This window comes from Littorina saxatilis, linkage group LG15 (assembly GCF_037325665.1).
Source record: "Littorina saxatilis isolate snail1 linkage group LG15, US_GU_Lsax_2.0, whole genome shotgun sequence".
Taxonomy (NCBI): Eukaryota; Metazoa; Mollusca; class Gastropoda; order Littorinimorpha; family Littorinidae; genus Littorina; species Littorina saxatilis.
Window position 1 is genome coordinate 35,336,414 of NC_090259.1, and position 16,535 is coordinate 35,352,948.

Here is a 16,535-nt window from a genome sequence, read left to right on the forward strand (position 1 = left end):
AGTGCAAATGGCCTGTTCGGTTCAGCCCGTTTTTTGTCTCTGGTGGCTCTGGGCTGTTCTCGAGCACCCCTTCCTTTTAGGAGGGGGGGCCTGCTCCCTGCCTGCGTCTAACCACTCTGATTACCGCCGGTACTTCACAGTGTGTTACGCAGCCCCCCGCCAATGGGGGGGGATAGGGGGGGCGCTCCTGCGTCGCACCGTCGCCTGGTGCAATCGGCCAGTTCGGTTCAGTCCTTTCTGCCACTGGTAGACTGGGTTGTTCGCGAGCACTCTCTCCTTTAGGAGAGGGGGCCAGCTCCCCGCCTGCTTTGGCCGCTCGGCTTGCTTTAAAAACAGCACTGCTGGGTCGGTCATGCAGCCCCCTTACCGTGAGGGGGGGGCACGGTAAGTCACGGCCAGGGCTTGTCCCACTCTGCCCTTTGCGGGCAGGGGGCCGTGTTAGCTTCCCACCCTTTCCCGCCCCCCGGGCGCGTTCGGGTGGCGGCTTTCCAGGCTACGTTACATACCCCTTCTCTGCTCCATTTGGGGCAGGGTGGGGGGGGTATCGGTGGCTCACTCTTTCCCGCCCACCGGGCAGGATCGGGTGGGGGCTGGAGTAGCGTTCCACCCTTTCCCTCCCTCTGGGTTGGACGGGGTGGGCGCTGTTGGACTGTCTTCACAGTCTGTGCCTCTATTGTCCTGGCCCGACAATCGTTCTCCTCCCCTATCGGGGTGGGTGGGCGGTGGGCTATAGGACTACGGCAGGTGGACGGAGGGGGGTCGGCCGTTGCTCGGTTCGTCTCTCTCCGTCGCTCTTACTGCTGTGGCGAGCCATCCCCCTCCCCATCTGGGGCATGGCGTGGCTCAGGCCTTTCTTCACAGCGGGGGTGCTATGTACGGCTTTCCAGGCTACGTTACATACCCCTTATTTGCTCCATTTGGGACAGGTGGCTGTGTTAGCTGCCTGCGCTTGTCGCGGGTAGCGGTCGCGAAACAATGAGCTTGACTCTCTTTTGTTCTCGGCAGGGTGTCTCGCACAGTGGTCAGGGAACAATGAGCTTTGCTCCGTTTTGTTCTCTGCACGGGCTGTGCCGGCTGTCTTCCTGTGACAGGCGGAGACAGAATATACTCTTTCTCTCCAGTCTCCCATTCTTTGTATTCACAATGGTCTGTGGGGACTCGGCTATAGTATCGCCTGGCCAGTGGTCATTGTCCTTAGCCAGCATAGGTCACCCCCACCCCCTCCTAGGGGTGGGTGAGTGATAGGGCTACTTGACTTCGGCAGGTGGACGAGCGAGGATCGGCCGTTTACGGCCGTTTCTCTGTTTCAGTCCTTATCCCCTCTAGGGGTTACGGCTGTGCTGGACCACCCCCCTCCCCACTTGGGGTGAGTTGTGGTTCAAACCAGGTAGTCTGGTTCTTAGCACTGGGATGCTTCTCTCGCACAGCGGGTGGGGTAAGACGCGCCGGGCCCGGCTTTGTCTTGTTTCTCCACTCTCTCTCCTTCTCGGCAGAGATCTGTGCCAGTTACCAACCCCTCTTCCCCCCACCTCTTGTTCAGGTGAGCGGTTTTGGGTTGGCAGTCAGAGACTGATCACGCTTTTCATCCACACTCTTGGCGGTGTTATCGGCAGGAGTATTTAGTGCGCGACCTCCCCGGTCTCCCCTCCTTTTGTGTTTTACACAACTGGTGGTTAGCTTCGGACTCCTTGTTTGAGGAGGGGGAGTGTATAGGGTTGTCTACTGGTTGTAGGCTTCCCATACATAGAGCGGCTGCTGTTGCAGTTTACTGTGTCTTCCTTCCTCTTCCGGGATGGCTTTGGGTTTTCACAGGCTTTCTCGCAATTTGTTTCATTTGCTGAGTCTGCGGTGATTGCCTACCACATGCCACACTTTTTGGCTTGATCCGCTCCTTAGGATAGTGGTCTTCAGCCTTCACCTTTCCCGCTGCTTCATACGCAGGGGACTGCTGGCTTCGGGGTTTCAGGCTGCTTCGTCCTCACTTTTAGTGCGGAAGAAGATAGCAGGGAATTTTCAGGCTCAGGGTCTGATCCGGACTTTTTTATTGCCAGGGGCTAGTTTCTGGCTTCGCTTACAGACCACAGGGAACATGGAGTTTTCATGATGTTACTCCTCCCTCTCCTCTCTGGAGGAGCTAGGATGGCATGGTTTGGAGTTTTCTGCTTTGGCTGAGACTCTCTTCTGTGCTTTCTTATAGGCAATCTTATCCTCCCTGAACGCTCTTTTGGGTTAGGGAGGATGCCTTGGATAAGGCTTTAGCCAGGCTGCTGGCAGCTTGGGCTAGGGTCGTCACTGAGCGGAGAAGTTTCGCGGTGACGTTTTAGGCCCACACTGTTTTTGCTTGGTGTGATCTCCTTCCTTTACAAGGGGTTTGATTTCATGCTGGTTGCAGGAAGCAAGGGTCAGGCTTTTTCGGGGGTTGTTAAAACCTACTCATTAGCTGGAATCTTTCCCTTCCTTCTTGGACCTCTGGCAGCGCATTTATGCGCTCCCGGTTACAAAGGGGTGTTTTGGTTCAGTGTCTCCTCCCTCTCTGCGGGAGGTGGGTCGGCATGGGCTAGAGCTTTCAGCTTTGGCTGAGATTTTCCTCGGTGCTCTCACATGAGCTTTCCTTCTGCGTTTCTGCACACAGGAAAGGGCTCGGTTTCTGGGGGTGTTGGTCTCTGGACTATCTCGGGGGCTGGTTGAGCTTTTTCAAGGTCAATCAGCTTGTCAGCTGCACTTTCTTTTGGTGTTGAACCAGGCTTTTTGCCTGGTGCTCTCAGTAACCAGGCAAAATTCCGAGCTGTCCTTATCCCAGGTTTTTTACCTGGGCATGCTGTTCGACTTTGTCTCTTGGAAGGTTTATTCTTCACACAAGAGAGAATAGGGAGGCTTTAAGCTCTTTTCACTGCCAGACTGGCACGAGAGCAGGCCTCTGTGGGGTCTTTAGACCCGATCTTCGGTCGGACGGTATCGATAGCTATGCTGGCCCTCTAGTCTTTCCTCAAGTTTTTTGGGGGGTTCGGCCTCACAGGTCTGGGACATGAGGGTCCTCCTCCAGAGTGGGTTCCTCCACTCGGGAAGGTGGCTGGAATCCTTTTGGTTCGCTCAGGGGACTTTTTTCCCTAGCTTTGTTTCCCCCTGGACTTAGACCGCTTTATGGATGCGTTTTCGTCTAGATGGGGCCTGCACTGGCAATTGCAGTCTTGAGGCTGTGATGTAGACGCAAATCCTTGGGCTTCTCTTTTGCCTGAGGTTAGGAGCAGTAGCTCTTAGTCTACTAGCCTTTCCTTTTTGGCTATTTACAGGCATGTCCTGTTGCATTCGGGCAATTCTTCTGTTGCTTCTTATGTGAACTAGCTGGGGTGAGCAAGTTCTCGCTCCCTGTCAGACAGAGTATAGGGGATTCTGATTGGGTTTTCACACTAAATCATTTTCTCAGGGGAATTTCTCCCCGGCCAGCTCTGCGATCTGGCCGACTCGCTCAACAGGTCCTTTCAGGGCTTGCACAGGGGTTGGCCCATCTGCTTACGGGTCTGGAGGCGTGCTGTTTGTGTTTTAGATCATGGGTTCTGACTCTGGTCTTTGGGCATATATTTCCTCCACTTTATCTGTGTATGCTCCTTTTTTGGCCTCCTTGGCCAATTGGGGATTTAGAGCGGGGGTGCAACTCCTTAGCGCCCCTCTCTCAAGCCAGGTGGTTTTTCACCTCTGTTTCAGTTTTTGGCTTTGGGCAGCTGGGCCTCTTCTTTGAGGTTCCGGCGTCTCGGCTATCTCAGCTGTTTTGAAACAAATAGGCCTTTCTTCTGTTGCTCATGGCTTTCTTGTGGGCATGATCAAAGGACCTTGTTTTACGAGGTTTAGAGGCTCCCCCTTGTTTAGCGCGTGGGACTTTGTTCTACTTACTCTGGGCCTCAGCCCTATAGGGCAGTGAGGCGCGTGCGTTTTTGGGGTTTGCCAGAGGATGTAGCCTTAGGGCTTTTGGTTCCGTTTGTTCACGGTTTTTGGCCAGGTTTTTGGGGTTTCAGAAACCTGGTCAATATCCTCTGGTGTTTGATTCCCTCCTCTTGGGAGGATTCTCGTTCCGGGAGATTCGGATTTTCTAACTGTCTGGTTAGACTTTTTTAATCCCTTTTTGACTCACATGCGAAGCAAAAGTGAGTCTATGTACTCACCCGAGTCGTCCGTCCGTCCGTCCGTCCGGACGTCCGGACGTCCGGAAAACTTTAACGTTGGATATTTCTTGGACACTATTCAGTCTATCAGTACCAAATTTGGCAAGATGGTGTATGATGACAAGGCCCCAAAAAACATACATAGCATCTTGACCTTGCTTCAAGGTCAAGGTCGCAGGGGCCATAAATGTTGCCTAAAAAACAGCTATTTTTCACATTTTTCCCATTTTCTCTGAAGTTTTTGAGATTCAATACCTCACCTATATATGATATATAGGGCAAAGTAAGCCCCATCTTTTGATACCAGTTTGGTTTACCTTGCTTCAAGGTCAAGGTCACAGGAGCTCTTCAAAGTTGGATTGTATGCATATTTTGAAGTGACCTTGACCCTGAACTATGGAAGATAACTGTTTCAAACTTAAAAATTATGTGGGGCACATGTTATGCTTTCATCATGAGACACATTTGGTCACATATGATCAAGGTCAAGGTCACTTTGACCCTTATGAAATGTGACCAAAATAAGGTAGTGAACCACTAAAAGTGACCATATCTCATGGTAGAAAGAGCCAATAAGCACCATTGTACTTCCTATGTCTTGAATTAACAGCTTTGTGTTGCATGACCTTGGATGACCTTGACCTTGGGTCAAGGTCACATGTATTTTGGTAGGAAAAATGTGTAAAGCAGTTCTTAGTGTATGATGTCATTGCTAGGTCAAGGTGAAGCATGTGAGTCGTATGGGCTTTGCCCTTCTTGTTTGACGTTACTGTCTTTTGGAACCACGAGCTTTATCTCAGGTTCTTATTTCTTTACAATGGAGCGAAAGAGACATCTTTTATTTGTCTCTCTCTAGGGGCTCTGCTACATTCATAGGACAGTCCTATGAGTGGTGCGTTTTGAACAGGGGGGGGGGGGGGGCGTTCAGTCCTCTCTCTATTCCTTTTCAGGCGTTCGGGAGTCCGGAGTCTGGTGTTCTTCTCTGGCTGGTGGTGTTCCTCTCGCCTATGCGAGGTTTGCCAACAGCTTGGGTACAGATTTTGTGCTTCTTTTATTGCCGTGTTGCGTTCTAGTCGCCTAGACGAAGCTTTGCGAACGGCTTACTGGAGATCAGATGATGTGTTCATCGGTTTCTATCCTCGGGATATCTCCTGCACGCGGCTAGATGGCTCCAGTTCATTGCTGGTTTTAGTTGCTGCAGGGCAGGTTCTTACAAGGACATAAGTAGGTTCCCTCCACCTTTAGGAGGAATCTGCATTCATAAGAATTGGAGTAAGAATATGTGATTAAATCGAAAATTTTTCATTAAATTTTGATTTAATATAATATACTTACCCAATTCTTATAGTTAATACCCTCCCATCCATCCCCGCTGGATTATGTCCTTGGGGTGTTTGTTTGATTAATAGTCTCGAATGATTATTACGGATGCGGGCGCTCACGTGGTGCGCAGGGTGTTATGGGTAACCGAGCAAGGTCAGGCCATAGCAACGGCTATGGCGTCGCTTTTAGCTTGGTTACCACCCTACTACGGGCAGGTAATTTGAGAGGTTTTTTTGACATCTAGCATGTGGGACTAAAGTCAATGCATTCATAAGAATTGGGTAAGTATATTATATTAAATCAAAATTTAATTAAAAATTTTCGATTCCTTAGTTCCAGAGATTTGGAGCATGGTTTAGGAGGGGTTGCAGATCTCCACGCCGGCCAGCAGCGTCGCTCTTCCGCCGTCCGTGGGGGATGTCCGGTTTTTGGCTTCCGTGACCGCACCTTTGGATTCCGGTCCAGGAAGTTGTTTTCCGGTCTTGTTGGTTTCTGCTTCCGCGGGGGGCATTACCGGTAAGTCGAACTGGTCCACCAGCACTCGTCATGCTACCGGACGCTCCCTTTTGGGAGACAATTCTTTGGGGCAAGGTCACTACTTGCATTTCCCTGTTCATACTACTCCGTTCCTCGACGTGGCTTCGGTTGCAGCAGAACAGAAGCGGCAGTCGTTTTCGGCTGCTGTGTTTCCGGTTCACACCGGAAGCATAGGTCCTCCACCACATGTACGCTCTGCCGTCCGTGCTGGGGTTGACCTAAGACTGGCCTCCGGGCTTCATGGCTTCCAGCCTCAGTCTACACAGCCCTCGTTTTCGCGTTGTGCGGCTTCGGCGGTTGTGTTTCCGGCTTCGGCCGGATACGTTGTCCCTCTTCCTGGTAATTCTGGACGGGTGCCAGAGAGGGAACAACAGCGTCTGGCTTTCGTGCACTCTGTGCCTCTTACCGGAAGCATTGGTCCTCCACCACATGTACGCTTCGACGTCTGTGCTGGGGTTGACCTAAGACTGGCCTCCGGGCTTCATGGCTTCTGGCCTCAGTCTACACAGCCCTCGTTTCCGCATTGTGCGGCTTCGGCGGTTGTATTTCCGGTTTCGGTCGGATACACTGTCCCTCTTCCTGGTATTCCGGACGGATGCCAGAGAGGGAACAACAGCGTCCGGCTTTCGTGCACTCTGTGCCTCTCACCGGAAGCATAGGTCCTCCACCACATGTACGCTCTGACGTCTGTGCTGGGGTTGACCTAAGACTGGCCTCTGGGCTTTATGGCTTACGGCCTCAGTCTATGCAGCTCTCGTTTCCGCTTTGTGCGGCTTCGGCGGTTGTATTTCCGTTTTTGGACGGGTACGCTGTTCCTATTCTGGGTTATTCAGGACGAATGTCAAAGAGGGAGCAACAGCGTACGGCTTTCGTGCACTCTGTGCCTCAGCCAGGGCAATCATTGCTTCACCCGTTGGGTGTGGTCATTTCTGCCCATACAGTTCCGGTGCTTTCAGATGGTCACTTGACTTACCCTTTTTTCTCATGTCAGTCAAGGGGTGAGTGAGGACGATTTGAGGGTTCACGGGTTTCCGGTTTCCGGTTATTCCGTACATCTTTCAGCTACCAGGAACTGTGACTTCGGTCAGTGTGTTTTGGTTGACAATTCTGACGTTCAGTTGGTTGTCAGGGAAGACACGCGGTCGGGATTTCCGTCAATGCTCAAGGCTGTACTTGAAGCTGCGGCGGAGGTTACATCCCGTTACTTTCCTGAGGGCGCATCAGCTTCGCCGGCTTCCGTTTCGGTTGCTTCTTTAGCGATGCCGACTTTCGTTCCGGGAAGAAGGATATTTCCTATTTCCGGTTCTAAGAGTCTCCCTCAGGTCTTACCAGCAGCCCTCTTTTCCGCATTGTGCGGCTTCGTTGGTTGCATTTCCGGCTTCGTCCGGATACACTGTTCCTCTTCCTTGTCTTTCCGTATGGGTGACGGTGATGGAGGTTCAGCGGCCGGCCTTCAGGCGTTCAGGTTCTCCTTGGCCGGGACAGTTGTCACTTCACCCTTCGGGTGGGGTGGCTTCCGTCCATTCATTTCTGTTGGCTTCGGATGTTCTCTCGGCTTTTTCTTACTCCCACTCCTGTCAGAGTATAAGTCAAGATGATGTCCTGATACGCGGGTTTCCGGTTTCCGGTTATCCCGGCATCGTTTCGCCACTGGTGAATGGCCTTCGGCCTTGTCTTTCGCTTGACCACTCTGATGTTCAGTCTGTGGCTAGCGAACAAACATATTAGGGATTGCCGTCAAAGTTCAGGTTGCTCTTGAAGCTGTGGCGGAAGTTTTTTCCCTTTATTTCCGGAAGGTGCATTAGCTGTTTCGGCTTCCTCGTTGGTTGCCGCTTCGGCGATGTTGGACTTCCGTTCCGCGAAGAGGGAGGATTCCTGCTTCCGGTTCGAAGAGTCTCCTTCTGTGGCATACCACCGTTTGCAGGTTTGGCGAAGTTTTTCTCATGCCTGAAGTGGTATTCCGTATGTTCCTGTTCCTCTTCTTGTTCCTCAGGGCAAGTTAAGGAGCAGGCTCGGCCTTAGCTGGCTTCGGCTTCATAGGTTTCTGCTTGCATTTGTCCTTTGCTCTCCTGCGGTCACCTTTTCCGGTGACGCAGGAATTTGCTTCCTCTGCTGGTATATCAGATTATGAGAAACTCGGTTGTGTTGGTTCCAGAACACATCCTTGTTTCTTCAGAGGAGATAGGACGTTCGTTTTTCAGAACTTGCATCTCTTTGGAGACAATCATCAAAATGTTACGGCCTAGGTCTGTTTAACTTGATGTGTTCACTTTCAGTGACATCAGTTTTCTGATGACGTCTTCACTCTTTGTTCAGCCTTTGGGGTGAACGTAGAGCAGATGCTCCTTTCCTCTCTTCACTATGCTCTTGTGGTTTGGTGTTGGAGGATTTTGTTCTCGAACTAGCAGATCACGGATCAGGTACAAGGAACTCCTTGAGAGCTTTTCCGGTAGTAGAGGGATCTTATTTTTGACCAATTGGCGCTAATCGCTGGTCATTAGGGGATCGAGTCGAACAAGGAACGTCAGTTCTCCGACTTCTCTCTACAAGGGTTGAAATAGAGCACTCCTATTCTTTAGAAGCAGGCCCAGTCCTCTGCTCAACCCGGTCTGTCAGCCTAAGGGCAAGCTCAGCTTGCTTTTTGTGGTTCGAGATATGTTCTGCTTCGGGAAGGGGGAGGGGGTTAGCTATGGTAAGCCCCATCTCCACCGAAGTACTCCCGATCTCACCCCACCTTCCGCCCTTTACTTTAGTGATGGCGGGAGGTCCCCTTTCGGGCGCTTTCGCATTTATACGCAGCCAATGGTTGGGGGACTGTGAGGGTTTGGTTTGTCTTTCGCCGAGTCCGACTCTGTCCTTCTCTCGCGAATAGACTTGTTCTGATGTTTCGTCCAAACTTAAGATTCTCTTAAGTTGGCCTCGGAGGTTACATGCAGATTTTTGAAGGGTGGATCGTCTTTGGCTTATGCTTTTGTCTTCAGCTTTTCGCTGGGTGACTATAGCTTTGCCGGTGCATTCTTCTGTGAAATTTAATCTTCCTTTCTTCACACTCATTCTGAGCATGAGGTGAGTCAGAAAGATTTTCCGTTAGATCGGGTTTCTCTTACAGTCACCCTTTTCTACCACAGGCGACTATTTCGATGGTGGTTGCCTGTTTTGATTTATGTGTCTGTCCCTCAGTTTGTCTGAGGTGGACAGACACGTTCTGGTTTTTTGCCCATACTCAGGAACACTCTCGTTTGGGCCACGGAGATAGACTTCCAGTTTTTTACTGAGAACTCTTTGTCTCGGGAGTCTTTTGACTGGTCGGCTTCATGGTTTTTGTGTATGCTTACCAGTCTTGTTTTTGGTCTTGGGTTCTTGATTCACTTTCAATTACCTCCGAGCAGACTGAACTGCGGACACTTTGGCCTTAGCCATTTTGTTCATGGTCACCAGTCACACCATCTGTGACTTTTGCACCTTCGGTTGCTTACGCACTTTTGTAAGTAGCTTCTTCCTCGTACTTTCTCTTTCTGCTTACGCTTGAAAGGGTAGAGGATAACTGGTTACCATCTCTTTGACAGACTGCTGGTTACGGCACCTTTCTCTGGCATACTTTATGGGGGATGATGTCAAAGATTGCAGTGAGGTTTTTCTTGAAGTTCTTTCTTTGTCACTACCCAGGAGTACTATGTTTCTTTCCTTGGTTAGATTGAACTCTAACTCAGAGAAGCAGTACAGTGTGCTTTGGGTGGGTGAGTGTTTCTTCACGTTCTTGGAACGTTAGGAACATTTATGCTTCTTGTGAGTTTTTTATGGTTGGATTGGACTCTGGTACTTTGTACTCAGGTGTCTCTCTCTCCTTCTTTTGTGTGGAGTTCGGTCACTCTTCTCTGGAGCTGACCTGTATCTCTCAGGTTTTGTCGAGCTTTGGCTTTTCCTTACAAAAGAAAAGGGGGGGGGGGGTCAGTTTGTCTTTCCCCTCCATTCGTCTCGGGTTCTTTTAACTTGGGGTCGTCTCTCTTCCTGGGCCGTTTTTTCTTTATGGCCCGGAGAAGAGTTGGGCACAGCTTACTTGCTCTCTGAAGTTTTCTTTAGCAAGTTTTGCCTAAGAGTCACTCTGGCTGTCAGTCAGGAGTTTCTCTGGTCTCTTCCTGTCTTGTTGGCAGTGGGTTAGTTTTCTCTTTCCCATCGGGCCCTTCTTGACTTTTTGGCAGTGGGCCAGCTTTTGGCAAGGTGTTTAGAGTGAGTTAGATTTTTTCTATCCCACCGCCTTGTTGATGTTATCTGCTATATGTGATTCGGAGTAAGAAAATGTAATTTAATGGAAAATTTCTTAAGTAAATTTTCATTTGATTAATATACTTACCCGAATCACATAGTTTATGCCCTCCCACCTGCCCCGCGTATGGTTTTTGAGTTTTTCAAAATCATATGAGGTTGAGCCACGTGGTGATAGAGGTAGTGACGTAGGTCATGCCAATGGGAGGTAACTCACGGAGTACCTGCCCATTGCCAGGGGCTATTTTAGCCTTTTTGGTGATGTGGTTGCTTCCCTTTAAAAATGTTAGACGGGTAAGCGTTTTCAGTACCTAGCATCTCAGACTGTGTCAATGCTATATGTGATTCGGGTAAGTATATTAATCAAATGAAAATTTACTTAAGAAATTTTCCAATAAATAAAAATTGAAAAAGGTCGGTCCAGTTTTTTCAGGGTCCAAGAGCTCTTTGCGATGTAGCCGAATTCGCGATTTAGTGGACAGCGATTTAGTGGAAGTCCCCTGCATATATATATAATAATTATACTGTGTCAATTTGCGCTAGTTTTTTTTTTCTTAGTTGCAGTATGCTTCATTTTGTGATGTCATGATGCTGTGAGGCTGTGATTTATACCAATCAGATCTCCCATATTCATCACAGCATTTTCTGGCCTTGTTTTGCAGTTAGAGAAAAGCCAGTGGAAGTGGAAGAAGGGCACATGGGGCTCCATGAAGATGAAGGAACAGACGGAAGAAGACAAGCGCGACCTCACGATCCTCAACATGCGTTCTACCATCGACCCTACCCGTCACTACAAGCACAATGATTTGAAGGCTCCTAAGTTCTTCCAGGTGGTGCAGCTTTTCAAATTTTGTCACTAGATTAGGATACATGTGGCCATGTGGGAAGGCAGAATTCCAGCTTTTTGATAAATGTTCCACAGTAGTGTTCTGGGAAAAAATACAGGTCTGAAAGTCCAAGAAAGTTCAGGCTTTCAATCCCCATTAATTTAGGAGCTGTGATGAGCGTTCTTTCGTTCATTTTTTTTGGTTAAGTGAAGTGTCACAGTTCTTGGCTACTAGTGGCTTCTAGTTGCAAACAGTTTGTTTGCGAAAGAAACACATTTGATGGAATTCTGCATTTCAATGAAAGGGACTTCTGTCGCACTTTCTATTAAATATATAATGTAAAGTATTACACAGTAAACCTTCAACTAAACTTGGCCAACAAATTATTGCAACAGATTTCAAACCCAATAATTATCATTCACCCAATGACTGAGTCACTACGAAGTCACGTGAGTATCGTGCGCGCGAAAGCCAGAGACTGACGCCAATCGCAGCCCTGAGGCTGAAAGACGTAAAAGATTTTCTCTGAACCCTTATTCGAGTGTTTGTTGGATTTACTTGTGAATTTGTCATTGTGCCAGAGTGTATGTGTGTGTTTGGACAGTTCTGCAGGCGCAAGTAAGTACACACAATTTTATCCCTGTGCCAGACGGGGTTGGGCTGAGTTCCCGCACTGCCCGCCAGGATCATGAGTGATCTAAGGGAAACCCGTCACCCCCTGGAGTATTGAAGCTGAAGAACTGAAAGATAGCAATGAAGACAATCCAAAGTCCCTAATTGAAAAGCTAGATGCAAAATGGGAAAGGCTGCAGTTTGCCAAGATCAAGTCGCTGCTGAGTCAGAAAAAGCCAGAAACAAAGAAAAGAGGGCGAGGACAGTCCAAATGCACAGGCTTATGACGAGGGGTCCATGCATAATAAAGGCAAAGGTGTGCAAGCAAAAAAGACCAAACTTGCAATTGCTGACAAAGAAGCATCTACCGCTGAGACGGACTCGTCAGATGGAGAACTTGAAGATGATGCTCTGTCCATTGAATGTGACGAGGATTTATTAAAAGAAATAGAAGGAGACCTGGATGAGGAAGAAAAGAGGGCTGATGCCGTATCCTCATCTATGGCAGATCTCATAAACAAACGTTTTACGAAAGGTCTTTGTGAAAACAAACTGGCTCAACGTATTGACCGTTATACACTGCCTGAAAACTGCACTTTTTTGCAAGTGCTTTCAGTTAATGCAGAAGTCTGGAAAATTCTTTCCCTATCATCGTTGCCCTCTCGACACAGGCATTGTTTCAAGCCCAACGTGAGAAGAAGTTCACGGATAGCGCTGGTGGAAAAGCCATCACAAACTATAACTCAGACGCGCTGGCACTAATTGGTCATGCCTGCAAAGAATTATCTCAGCGAAGACCCTTTGTCATGTGACCCTCTTTGCCTAGAGATATGGCTGGGCTGTGTTCTGATAGTGTGCCAGTAACAACACTGCTCTTTGGAGACAATTTGTCTGCCTCACTGAAAGAGCTGGATCGTTTAATTAAAAATCCTGGAAAGGCGTTATCAACCAGTGCTCTTTTCAGCCCGATCAGTTTGTATCACCAGTATTTGCACGTCCGAAAAAGGACGGAACCCTTAGGATGATTTTAAGTTTGAAGGTCCTAAATCAGGACATTGCTTACCACCATTTTAAGATGGACACGCTTCAGATTGCGTTAAAACTCGTCACGCAAAACTGTTTCATGGCGTCACTCGATTTGAAAGACGCATACTATTCAGTGCCAATCGCTGAAGAGCACAGAAAATTCCTGAGATTTGAATGGAAAGAACAACTTTGGCAGTTCAGCTGTATGCCAAATGGGTTAGCGCTTGCTCCACGCAAATTCACAAAATTGTTGAAACCCATGTTTGCTACCCTGAGAGAGAAAGGCCACTGCATTTCTTGTTGATTCTCTGCTTCTAGCTGAGACTAGACTTGCATGTACAAACAATGTGATTGATACAGGCAAACTCTTCAGGTCAGTTGGGTTCATAGTACACCCTGAGAAATCAGTGCTGGACCCCACCCATTGCATTCAGTACCTTGGCGTGATAATAGACTCGGTCAAAGTGACTGTTACGCTAACCCCTGAGAGGATCGATGATCTGATAGCATGCTGTAAAGCCATGATTCGCAAAAGTAATGCGTCGATACGCGATGTGGCTAAGGTCATTGGCAAAATAGTGGCCGCATTTCCAGCCATGAAGTATGGGCCACCGTACTATTGGCAGTTAGAGAATGAAAAGAAAAAGGCGCTAGCTCAAAACAAAGGCAATTTGACAAATGCATGATGCTGACAGAATCTGCTAAATCGGAACTGCAATGGTGGATAGACAATTTGGGTATATCAAACAATGACATTCACCAGTCTGATCCAGATATCACGCTGACTTTTGATGCTAGTAGCACTTGGTGGGGTTGTGCACTGGATGACTCGCATTCTGGCGGACATTGGTTGTCTGCAGAGTCTAAGTTTTACATAAACTACCTAGAACTTAAAGCAGCATACTTCGCTCTGCAATGCTTTCAGCAACAAATGAGTGGAAAACATGTACGCATTTTGATTGACAACACCACTGCAGTTGCGTGTATCAATCACATGGGCAGTTGTCATACTACTACATGTCTGTACATGTTGATGTAGCTACAAATTCATACCTTTAGGACAAATGTCCTAGCTCTTCAGCATCAATAGGACATTTGACTGCTTTCAGGAATTTTAATAGGACGTCAGAATTTTTTCATTTTCAAGAATGACGCTCGCTGTGTTTATATCTCTATCCACCCATTGTTCAGAAGTGAATACATGTATAACTATTTTTTAGATGTCTGTTTTCAACTGCACAGAGCTTTGGAGAGATTCAATTACTGTTCTTGTCATTTTTGTTGCATGTTGTAAATAGAGATATCGCAGCTATTTGCATGGCGCGAATGTCGTGTAGCATGACGGTGTAAACATGTACTGCGATTCCGTGAAACATGTTTGCAAATAAAGGCAAATTGTAATGGCAATTAAATTACATATCTTACCCAACTCACATATAGCAATTAACCCTGGTTCAGTGCTGGTAACGCTGTACGCGTCCCCTTGGTAACAAGGGAGACCACTCTAAAAAAGAGTGACCACTACCCATAATGCCAGACCAATATCTAGTCTGACTTCCGTATGCGTGCGCATACACCGCCAAATGCCTCATTCCAAACTCAGCGCTCAGTCTGGCTGGTCGCATTTCTGTACGCTCTGGCTGTTGTTCAGCCGTGGTTACTTTGTCTGTTGGACTTGGTTTCCTCCTCCTTGGTATTCTTTCGTCGTCTTACTTCGCTGCTGTGTTGAGGTGAGATTGTTCCTTGTTTTTGCTTTGATTTGAAGGCGTTTTTTGGCCATTGTTGACTTGTGAAATTTTTCGGAAATTTTTTACAGAAATTTTTTATTGAAGTCTTGCTTGTTATGGCTTACAGTGGTAAGAAGAGGCAGGAAGTTTTTATACCTATAACGAGTTCTGTGAAAAGTATCATATCAGAACCAATTTTTTGAGTTATTTAGGATGCGTGGGAGCAATTAAAAAATACATAAAAACGTTTAATATTGTTTTGGAGAATAATAGTATGATTGATAGTAATAAATCAGTGTCAGTCATTCACTCCCAAATAAAAGGAGCAAAAGTGTATTATGAAAAATTACTACAGGATGGAAAGCGTCCAAATTGTTGTACAAAATGGGAAGATAAACTAGAAGGTGATATTGATTGGAAATTATGCTTTAAATATGTAACGAAAATTTCTGAAGTAAAACTTAAATGGTTTCAAATTCGAGTATTACATAGGATTTTGGCAACAAATGTGATATTAAAACAAATGGGAGTAGTAGAAGACGTGATGTGCCATTTATGCCGAGACGAGAGGGATAGTATTCAACATTGTTTGTGGGCATGTCAATATGTACAGTCATTTTGGAATGATTTGTTAAACTATGTTAAAAATGAATGTCACAATGTTGAGAACATATTTTTTAGTGAAAAGTTTATTTTGTTTGGTATTGATACATATTTCAAAAGTAGTACAGTTTTTGATTTTATAATATTAAATGCCAAATTTTTTATTTACAAGTGTAAGTATGCAAAAGCTGTTCCTACAATGGCTGCATTTAAAAGAGATCTGAGAAAAAGGTATTTGGTAGAAGAATATTTAAGTAAACTTAATTTTACATATAATACATTTCTCCTGGAGTGGTACCCATTTAAACCTCTGATACTGTCAAATGATTGATTGTCTTTCTGATTGAGCTTGTAAGGATGAAATTTGGTTTTTGGAGGTAATAGGAGGTTAAAGATGTTTCTCAGTTTAGACTCGAACACAAACATTGTCTGTTTATTTTGCAGCAGCTAAACGGGGAACAGGACTTGGTGTTTTACAAAATTATCAAATAGAAACATAAAAAAAGAGACGTTTACATAATTTATAAATGTATTGAATATGGGCTGTGTGATTGTATGCTTTATCGTGTTTTTCCGTTTTGTTTTGTTGTTGCCTCTTTTTTTTTTCTTTGTCTTTGTTGGAGATGCATAGTTTTGTATGGTTGATGTTATTTGATGTTGCTGTGTGATGTTGATGTCGTGTACCAAAAAGAAATAAAAACGTGTTAAAAAAAAAAAAAAAGAAGAGGCAGGCTCTTTAGCAGTTGGCTGCTGAGTCCCCCTCTCCTAGAAAGACGCCTAGTAAAAACTAAACGAACGGTTGTTAGAACCGGCCTCTAACAAGTGTACAGCAGTCCCTGCAATGTACGGCCCCCGGCGTGAGCTGACACCTGACATGTACGGACACATTTGCTCGGCACGGAGTGTTTTCCTTCTATATTTGCCCCCCCTTAAACGGACACCTGCAAAACAAGGACACTCATTTTCGGTCCCAACAGCAGGTCATACCTCCTATGTACGGACAGACCATCTCAAATTTTCACCACAACAAAATCGTTAACAGAGCAGTCCGGCTCTTGGTACAAAGATCACAGCCGCAATGGAGTGATGACAGTCACTGATAACTTGAGTGCACGTGTACCCATCAGGAGGGGGGGGGGGGGTAGTTTTGGTCAGGAGTGGAGTTCATGCGAAGATGCCAACATGAAACTGCACTGTGCTCTTTATTCTTGTCTGTTGGACGTAAACAACAGAAACCACAGTCGATGAAGGTCCTGAGCGAAAGAGATTGAAAAACCGGCCACAGTTCTCAGCATCGTGTGTCTGTGTGTAACCTCTTTCATTGACAAGATACTCTTGCTTCCCCTCAGCCTTGACCAGTGAGTCGGTTGCCTAATCCTTCAGTTGTCTTGCTTTGTCAAAAGTTACGACACAGTCAACTGCCATGCGTTGCTCAGAATCACAATAGCCCGCTCAGAGAA

The 16,535-nt window shown here is 46.9% G+C and overlaps 2 protein-coding genes across 4 annotated transcripts in view; one reads left to right on the top strand and one right to left on the bottom strand.

Moving 5' to 3' along the window:
• LOC138949186 (deoxynucleotidyltransferase terminal-interacting protein 2-like) overlaps positions 1-16,535 on the top strand; it is a 182,335-nt gene that overhangs the window by 51,696 nt on the left and 114,104 nt on the right. For all 3 annotated transcript variants that reach the window (XM_070320965.1, XM_070320963.1, XM_070320964.1), the window contains one exon: positions 10,943-11,110. In XM_070320965.1, coding sequence (XP_070177066.1) covers positions 10,943-11,110 — 168 coding nt within the window. The remainder of the gene's footprint in view (positions 1-10,942; positions 11,111-16,535) is intronic.
• Positions 1-16,535, bottom strand: part of LOC138949182 (NADPH oxidase activator 1-like) — a 148,966-nt gene that overhangs the window by 14,915 nt on the left and 117,516 nt on the right. The gene's annotated exons all lie outside the window — the stretch shown is intronic.